A 9868-nucleotide genomic window follows, 5' to 3' on the forward strand; every position below is an offset into this window, starting at 1 on the left:
TATTAGTGAACTGTTCTTTTCTTGTGTTTTTCTGTAGTATTGAAACCGCAGCCACTGTCAGAGGATGATGCCCTGGTGCATAATTATATTCAGAATTATACTCGCTGGAGCCCTGAGGGATGGACCCTTCGGTGAGTATGAGGCAGCTGCTTTTGTTTTACAGAGAGAGAGAGAAATATAGAGAGGGAATAAAGTATTATACAATGTTAGTAGCCTTAATATGTGACTCCCCCTTCACACAGCCAGAATAATGTTAGTACACTTTATCCTTGTGAAACCTTAAAGCGGGCTGACGGAAAAGTGGTAGCATGCACTGAAAGACATCTTCATGACCATCTTGCCTTGGGGGAAAAAAATTGCCAAAACTTGATTCTTGGGTTACGAGAGAGAAAGAGTTTAATTCTCGTGTACCGGCAATGGAACTGTGACATTAATTGCTGCAGCTTAGCAGGCCCATTAATACAATAATACACAGATAAATATTTTCATAAGTGATAGGAGCTGAATTAGGCCATTCAGCCCATCAGGGCTACTCTACCATTCAATCATGGCTGATCTATTTCTCCTTCCTAACATTCTCCTGCCTTCTCCGCATAACCCCTGACACCCGTGCAAATCAAATATATACAAAAAATATATGTAAAATAATTAATAATAGTCAATTAATTATCTGTAATACCAGGTAAACCTAACCTTGAGAGCACAATAGTTTAGAATGATGAAAGGGGACCTCATTGAAATGTATCAAATAGTAAAAGGCCTGGATAGAGTGGTTGTGGAGAGGATATTTCCACCAGTGGGAGAGTCTAGGACCAGAGGGCGCAGCCTCAGAATAAAAGGACGTACCTTTAGAAAGGGAATGAGGAGGAATTTCTTTAGCCAGAGAATGGTGAAACTGTGGAATTCATTGCCACAGATGGCTGTGGAGGCCAAGTAATTGGGGATTTTTACAACGGAGATTAATAGATTCTTGGTTAGTAAGTATGTCAGGGGTTATGGGGAGGAGGCAGGAGAATGGGGCTGAGAGGGAGAGATAGATCAGCCATGAATGAATGGCGGAATAGACTTGATGGGCTGAATGGCCTGATTCTGCTCCTATAAGTTATGTACCTTTTGAACTTAAAAACAAAATAGGTAGTGCAACTCAAAACAAAGTCCACAGTAGATCATAGTTGCTAAGGTAGGTTGTGATTAGTGTTGTGCAGTGTTCAAGATCCTGACGGTTGCTGGGAAAAAGCTGTAGTTACTCTTTTCCCTTAATATAAATTATCTGGAGTGGATGTGAAAGTGGGATGAAATAGAACTAGTGTGAATGGTTAGCATGAACAGTGGGCCAAAGGGCCTGTTTCCATTGATCTCTCTGTCAGTTAAATATGGCCAGGCTGGGAGTTGAGAGGAAAAGGAAAAACTGGTGGGGAAAATAGCAATGGCAAGAAGGAAATTAAAATATTGCAAGGGCCAGATCCAGCTCACCTGAAGCACTCTGACTTGGGCACAAGTCATCATTTACGGAGAAACAAGGAGCTGCAGATGCTGGTGTACGAAAAAAGACAGAGTATTGGAGTAACTCAGCGAGTCAGGCAGCATCCCCGGAGAGCATGGATCAGTGATGTTTTGGGTCGGGACAGTTCTTCATCATTTACGGGACTTGTTAATATGATCTCAGACACGGTGGGGCTGCGGTAAAGTTGCTGCTTTACAGCGCCAATGTTCGATCCTGACTACGGGTGCTGTCTGTATGGAGTTTGCACGTTCACCCTGTGACCACATGGGTTTTCTCCGGGTGCTCCGGTTTCCTCCCACATTCCAAAGACGTTGCAGGTTTGTAGGTTAATTGGCCTCTGTAAATTGTCCCTAGTGCGCAGGTTAGCACTAGTGTACGGGGTGATCGTGGGCTGGCATGGACTCAGTTGGCTGAAGGGCCTGTTTCCACGCTGCATCTCTAAAACTAAATGGTGCCTAAATGGTCACTTGCGATGTGCACTGTGGTTCAATGGTGTCCTCAAGGTGGGAATAAAGTCCAGTTGACTCGAAATGCAATTATTAAATATATGTTGAGGAAAAGAATGATGTGTATTGAAGTCAAAGTGTAAAGGACACCCAGGATATCTGGCGGACATTGATGTATGGCACCAATCAGAATTTCATACAAACACTTACTGAAACCCTGCCGTGAGCTGTGATTAACCTTCAGTGACTTCCGCTGTGATTTTACACTGTTCCGCGCTAACTTTCTATTTCAAGGTACGGCATGAAACGGCAGAGCATTATGCAAATCCTTGTATTAAATAACTGGAGCCTTTAATTAGCTACAAAGTTGGAAGTTTTAGCCAGCTAAACATCGTGACCTTTGACGAAAATCCTCCAGGCAAACTCAAGGGGATTCAGATTCTGATGCAGTTCCACGCACAGATGGAAGACCGAGAATAATTGAGGGAAATATTTCAACATGGGATAACCCGGATTAGATTATTAATTAAAAATGACGTTTGTAAAATTGCCCTTTTGTACCTGTTCCGACCTTGTAATATCTGGGCCACACGGGGTTAATATCCAGGTTATTGGTGATGGTAATAAAATGATTTGCATTGATTTCCTGACATAATAACAGGTACACCTGCCCCCACAGAGCGTCCTTCATGACTCACAACACCCCATAGCATTTCTCTGTCAACGAATCACTTTAAAACATTTGTTTACTTTAGAATTTTTAGTTTGTAGATGCAGTATGGAAACAGGCCCTTCAGCCCACCGAGTCCACGCCGACCATCGATCACCCATTCACATTAGTCCCACTTTCTCATCCACTCCCTGCACACTAAGGGCAGTTTACGGAGGCCAAATTAATCTACAAAGCCGCACGTCTTTGGGATGTTGGATGAAACCAGCAAAAACGCACACGGTCACAGGGAGAACGTGCAAACTCCACACAGACAGCACCCGAGGTCAGGATCGAACCTGGGTCTCTGGTGACGGGAGGCAGTAGCTCATCCCGCTGCGCCATTGTGCTTTTCTGATAGAATAGAGAGGGAGAGTGTCCAGATTAATGCATAAAAAGTAAGGTCCCACTAAAGCTCTCAGTTAATTGGGGTGGGAGGAGGGGAGGGATGGGAGGTGTGGGGGAGTGGGGCAGCGGGTAGGGGAGGCAAAGGGGGGGAAGGGATTAAGAGGGTAGGGGGAGTGGGGGGGTGGGTGAGTGGGGATAGGAGGAAGGAGTGGGGGTTAGAAGGTGGTGGGGCGAGGCAGGAATAGGGGATGGGGTGGGGAGAGGGGGTAAGGGGGGGGTAAATTGCAAACGGGGGGGGGGGGGTAAAGGGAGGAGGGGGGATGGGAGTTATGGGAGAGGGGGGTGAGTAGTTTGCTATTGGTCAAGGAATAAATTGAACACAAAGTGAGCTCCATGACAGGTACAGAGCTTCCCCTAAAACCAGGTGGGATTTTTGGTCAATATTTCAGCTGAGAGATGAACAGTGGTCACCGTATGATTCCCTCACACTGCCCTGGTGCTGGGCAGCATTACCCTCTGACCAGCTTACCCGCAATCTTTACACCTACAGATACTTGCTTTAGCTCTACCCTACCAAGTGGCTATTAGCCCGAGCTATAAGGAGAGATTGGACAAACAAGGATTTTATTCCTTGGAGCGCAGGAGGCTGAGGGGTGATCTCATAGAGGTGTGTGAAATGATGAGGGGAAAAGATAAGGTGAATGCACAGAGTCTTTTACCCAGAGTAGGGGAATCAAGAAGCAGAGGGCACAGGTTTATGTTGAGTGGGGAAAGATTTAATAGGATCCTGAGGGGCAACCTTTTCATGGTGGGCGTATGGAACGAGCTCCCAGAGGAGGTAGTTGAGGCAGGTACTGTAACAACAGTTAAACAGACACTTGGCCAGGTTCTCATAGAAGGCTCTGCAAAGAGTCATAAAGACTGCAGAGAGGATTATCAGAACTGAACTCCCCTCCATGGACACAAACTACACACAGCGCTGTCAAAAAGGAGCAGAGAGAATCATCAGAGACACACTACATCCAGCTCACTCCCTGCTCAAACACAAAAACTGCACATACAACCTCAGGCACAGACGAGCGGACAGTATCGCCACAAATAGAACACGCTTTTTTAAGAGCTTCTTCCCTGCAACAGTGAGACTCTTGGCCAAAACAAAACAAAATGAACTGATGTCCTGATATAGGGTTTGTGCAAGTTACAATGCTCTCACTTTCCCCTTTGTATAGGGTTTTAGGCATTTTCTTTTTTTATTTCTGGAGTGGTATGTGTTTTTTATGGATTATGTGTCTTCTGTGTGTCTTTTTAATTTTTTTAATTTTTAATTTTAATTTTTAATTTGACTTGACTTGACTCTCTGAATAGCCGCACAAGAGTTCCTATGTGTGTAAGCACAAATGGCAAATAAAGTTTTTGACCTTTGACCTTTTGACCTTCATGGATAGGAAAGGTTTAGAGAGATGTGGGCCAAACGCAGACATGTGGGACTAGGTAGATGGCCACCTTGGTTCTCATGGATAAGTTGGGGGAATGGGCTTGTATCCAGGCTGTACGACTATGACTCGAAACCACTCTCTGCTGTAATAAGTAACGGGTTGTTCCATTCATCAGCTGCTTTCTCTTCGAGCTGACGGACTGCATCGTTGAGGATTTCTCTGTCAGCTTTGCGCGTGAAGTGGAGGGTGCCACGGACGTGCACTTTAAATGCAGACTGGGAGAAGTCAAGGTAACCCCTTAGCCAGAGCGTATGAAATAAATGAGATGAAAGATGTAGTAATTACTGTCCCAATTTTAGCTGCTGTATGATGGGGTGGTGTTTGCTGCTCAGATATTGGTTCTTGAGCCATTGCATTTATTTATGCCGCAACATCTGACTGTTGAATCTTTATAGTGTTGTTGTTGATTAAAGGCCACCATATAGACATGGGAGAGGATTGGTTCCATCTACTCTTGAACCATCTGTAAAATGAAAAGATTTCCAATGCTGTTGGTCTGATTTAAGTTCTCGTTTATGTTGTCATTGCATAAGTGCCGGGCTGTACTTTCCTACTGGGTCACTTGTGCAGGGCTTGAGGGAGGGCCGGCACGTATTGCAAATGCTGAGGAGGATTGAGGATATTAAACGTCGCGGCGATCAAACGTGACGCCGCGCGCGGGAGACTACACGGAACGGTTGATTACATCATCGTACCACAACCAGGCAATTTAGCTCTTTTTTAAAACTTACCCGGAGAATCAGCTCCCAGCAAATCATCCATTTCCAACTGGTTCTGCACTGTCTGCACATCCCCCAGATGCAAAAACATCGGCTTACGATAGTTCTTATAAAAGTTTAAAAAACACTTACTCCAGGTTACATGTACAGAGTCTTTTACGCAGAGATAGATGCATCCATAGCTGCTGCCTGACTTTCTAAGATCCTCCAGCACTTTATGTTTTGCTCAAAATGTTTCCGCACTATATCTCTAACGTCTAAAGCAGCACAAGGCGGTCATGGGGAGAACGGGCAAACTCCACACAGACAGCACCCAAGGTCAGGATGGAACTTGGGTCTCTTACATTGTCAAAGATGTGTGGGTTTGTAGGTTAAATGGCATCTGTAAATTGCCTCTGATATGTAGGGAATTGATGCAAATGTGGGATAACATAGAACTAGTGTGAACAGGTGATAGATGGCCGGCATGGAGCTGGTGGGCCGAAAGGCTTGTTTCCAGGTTGTATCTGAAATTGAAAACAAAGTATGAGCTGACTTACATCCAGCTCAAGACTCTGAACATGTATTAAAGTGATTCTACGATCCTTTCTGCGTTTAGGATTTTAATCCTGATCGCAGGTGCTGTCTCTGTGGAGTTTGCACTTTCTCCCTGTGACCGCCTTGTGCTGCTTTAGACTTTAGAGATACAGTGCCGAAACAGGACCTTTGGCCCACCGATCTCACGCTGACCAGCGATCGCCCCCGTACACTAGCACTATCCCTCACATTCAACTTTGCAGAAGCCAATTAACTTACAAACCCGCACGTCTTTGGGATGTGGGAGGAAACCGGAGCACCCGGGTAAAACCCACATAGTCACAGGGAGAATGTTCAAACCACGCACACAGCACCCGTAGTCAGGATCGAACCCCCGTCTCTTGCTTTGTAAGGCAGCACGGTGGTGCATGTTGCTGCTTCACAGCGACAGAGACCCGGGTTCGATCCTGACTACAGGTGCTGTCTGTGTGGAGTTTGTATGTTCTCCCCGTGACCCCATCTCCTCAGATTTTCTCTGAAATCTTCGGTTTCCTCCCACACTGCAAAGACGTAAAGATTTGAAGGTTAATTGGCTTGGTATAAATGTAACTATGTTGGATAGTGTTGGCGTGCGGGGATCGCTGGTCGGTGCAGACACAGTGGGCCGAAAGGCCTGTTTCCGCGCTGTATCTCTAAACTAAACTAAACTTTACCATTGCAATAGACACAAAGCTGGAGTAACTCAGCGGGGCAGGCAGCATCTCTGGAGAGAAGGAATGGGTGATGTTTTGGTTTAAGACCCTTCTTCAGACTTCAAACTACCACCGCAATACTGTGCTGCTTTAATAATAGGAAATATATTTAGTCATTTAACCTATGCAAATAAATGATCTGTTCTCTTTAAGATTCTAGATGCTGCCAAGTTGAGTGTGGAACAGTACCCAGTTGGGAAGCTTACCTTGTCCAGTATCTTGTGGAGGAAGGTTCAGGAAATGGAAGACCAGCTCTCTCTCAGTGTCACACTGCGATGGACCTACCCTCCAAACTCAGCAAGCTACTTCAAGATATACAGTCAGGCCACAAGCCACTCTGAAGACCACAGGACCGATGACTCTGAGCTGACGAGCATCGGCCGGACGAGTGCTAACCTTTACCGTGTGGTGGATCTGCGAGTTGCCAATGCCACCGGTGGTGAGGTGCGGCAGGCACGGTTTCTGATCCAGCCAGTGACCCGGGCAGGTTTTACGGTGGATCGATCAGCCTGGGGAAAGGCAGTTCTGACCTACAGTCACCCTCAGTGAAGAAACATTGAGCAGTAGCCACCTGTGGCTGCGTGAACGCTATTCAACTTCCCTTGCTTGGCATTAGTGGCAGGCACTTTGCTGCAGTTGTACTGGTGAAATGTGGACCACTTTGCAGACACGAGGAACTGCAGGTGTTGGCTTACAAAATAAAGACACAAAGTGCTGGAGTAACTCAGCAGGCCAGGCAGCATCGCTGGAGAACATGCACAGGCAACGTTTTGGTCAGGACTCTTCTGAGAGAGAATCAGTCTGAAGAAGGGTCCTGACCTGAGACGTCCCCTATCCATGTTCCCCCGAGATGCTGCCTGTCCTGCTGAGTTACTCCAGCACTTTGTGTTTATCTCAAGATTCCTGCAGCTGCATTTTCTTGTGTCTCAACAGAAAAGTTCATGTGATAGGAGAAGAATTAGGCCATTCGGCCCATCAAGTCTACTCCACCATTCAGTCATGGCTGATCTATCTCTTCCTCTCAACCCCATTCTCCTGCCTTCTCCCCATAACCCCTGACAGCCATACTAATCAAGAATCTATCTATTTCTGCCTTAAAAATATCCACTGACTTAACCTTCAGACCAGAAGGCTGTGGAGGCCATCGTTACACTCGAGGTGGATGTTCTCTGATCCTGTTTTTTCAATGATACCCGGTAAAATCATACAGCAGACCTTACCCAGGCAGCACGCAGAATCGGCATATTTCTGGAACCAACAAAGTTACAAAATGTTGATCGGGCCAGGCTGATCTTCCTGCAGCGGCCACTCTGGCCCGCCACAGCACGTGGCTGCAGATGGCCTCCTGCTGAGTCCCCCTTCGTTTACAGAGCCCCCCCTATGTTCTCACTCTTCCCCCCCCCCCCCCCACCCCGCTGGGTTTCTCTCGGCAGCCCTCACCGCTCTCGTTTGGCTGCGCCGCGCATCTCGTCTGCTTTCTCCTGAATTAATTTCTTAATTTTAAAATAAGTTAAGAATACCTTCCTGGGGAAGATATATCTTGAATAAAACATCATTGGAATAGATGTGTATGTCTTTGTGTATGTTCCTGTGAACTTGCGAAGCACGGCAGAGTGTTATAAAATAAATAAGTGACCCTTCCATCACATTGGAAGACAACATGTTGAAAAGGCCCGGTTTTTGAAACTGAGTGCACCTCGGCCTAGCAGGGAGCTGATCATCAATCACGCCTTTAGGTCTTTCAAATAGCAATTATGGAGCCGCTTTCAGTGAAGAAAAACATCTCGAGTCACATTTCCAGCGGTAATTTTTATTTGAGAGCAAGAGGGAGAGCTTTCTCGAGTGCATAAATCAAGTTTAAAACCAGGCTGCCTGCGATCTCTGACTGGCAACTGGAAACTTCAGAAGAGGCAAGTCCATCTGAAAATGTTCTCTTTGTAGCACGTTCCCCTTTGTGGTAATACCCACTTCATCCAACAGCAAGGATTGATGCCATGGAGAACACACGTACAGCATGGAAACAGGCCCTTCAGCCCTACTCATACCCATGTCACGTTCACAAGTTATAGGAGTAGAATTAGGCCATTCAGCCCATCGAGTCCACTACGCGATTCAATCATGGCTGATCTCTGCCTCCTAATCCCAATTTCCTGCCTTGTCATAACCCTTAACACCAATTCTAATGAAGAATTTGGCTATCTCTGCCTTAAAAATGGCTTCCACCGCTCTCTGTGGCAATGACCTACCATCTGACTAAAGACCATGTTGATAGTGTAAACTTTGCCTGCTAGTCCAAATACCCTCCCAAACCTATTATAGTACCCCCTTCAACTGCCACTTCTGGCAGCTCATTCCATATACCCACCACCACCAAGTTGTTCCTCAGGTTCCTTCCCGTCTCACCTTACTCTAACAAACCTGGATAGATGAACTGTAGAGAGTATCAGGAAATATCCCCCTCGAGTTAACCTTCTGACTTTTTCTATCGAGACACAAAGAACTGCAGATGCTGGAATCTTAAGCAAAAACAAAGCGCTAGAGTAACTCAGTGGGTCAGGCAGCTTCTCTGGAGAACATGGATTGGTGACGTTTCTGGTCGGGACCCTTCGGTGGGCGGCGCGACTTTTCGTCAGCAGCGGCCTCTGCAGTCCGTCTGCGTTTTTATTATTTTATGTCTATGTTTTTATGTAGTTTTTGTTATTTTTTGTTGGGGTATGTGTGTGGGGGGGTGGGGGTGGTGTGTGGGGGGGTGGGGGTGGTGTGTGGGGGGGTGGGGGTGGTGTGGGGGGGGAGGGGGTAACTTTTAAATCTCTCCCTGCACGGGAGACCCGACCTTTTCTTTGTCGGGTCTCCGTTGTCGTTGGGGCTGCAACGAGGAGCGGCCTCCAACAGGAAGACCGGGGGCTCTGGTGCCGACTACTCACCTCACCGTCGCGGAGCTGGCCGAGTCCAGAGCGGGTGGAGCTGTGGTGGACGCTGCTGCGGCCCGACCTCCGGAGATTCGGAGGCTGCAACTGCGGGTCTGGCGGACAGTGACACCGGGAGCTCGCGGGTCCCTGGAGGGAGACCGCTTTTCGGGGCTTCCGCAACGGCGACTTCTCCCGCCCGAGTTGCGGGGTTGAAGAGCTCCTGGAGCGGGGCCTTACAGCACCGCCCCGCGTGGCTTGGAATGGCCGCGGGACTGCGAGCGCACGCCGGGGGCTCTAACATCAAGACCCGGTGCGCGACCTTGCATCACCCGGCGTGGCTTTAATGGCCGCGGGACAATCGCCATCGCCCGCCGGGGGCTTTGACTTTGACTCTGACATCGGGGGGGAGAGTGCAGTGGAGAGAGAAGTTTTTTTGGCCTTCCATCACAGCAATGTGATGGATGTTTAT

At 47.4% G+C, this 9868-nt stretch overlaps 1 protein-coding gene across 1 annotated transcript in view; it reads left to right on the plus strand.

The window, feature by feature from the left end:
- engase (endo-beta-N-acetylglucosaminidase) overlaps window positions 1-7265 on the plus strand; it is a 51361-nt gene extending 44096 nt beyond the window's left edge. Inside the window, exons 12-14 of the mRNA XM_033043982.1 lie at window positions 38-131; window positions 4619-4733; window positions 6644-7265. Coding sequence (XP_032899873.1) covers window positions 38-131; window positions 4619-4733; window positions 6644-7039 — 605 coding nt within the window. The 3' untranslated portion in view covers window positions 7040-7265. The remainder of the gene's footprint in view (window positions 1-37; window positions 132-4618; window positions 4734-6643) is intronic.
- The last annotated feature ends 2603 nt before the right edge of the window (window positions 7266-9868 follow it).

Source organism: Amblyraja radiata, chromosome 26, assembly GCF_010909765.2.
Source record: "Amblyraja radiata isolate CabotCenter1 chromosome 26, sAmbRad1.1.pri, whole genome shotgun sequence".
Lineage (NCBI taxonomy): Eukaryota > Metazoa > Chordata > Chondrichthyes > Rajiformes > Rajidae > Amblyraja > Amblyraja radiata.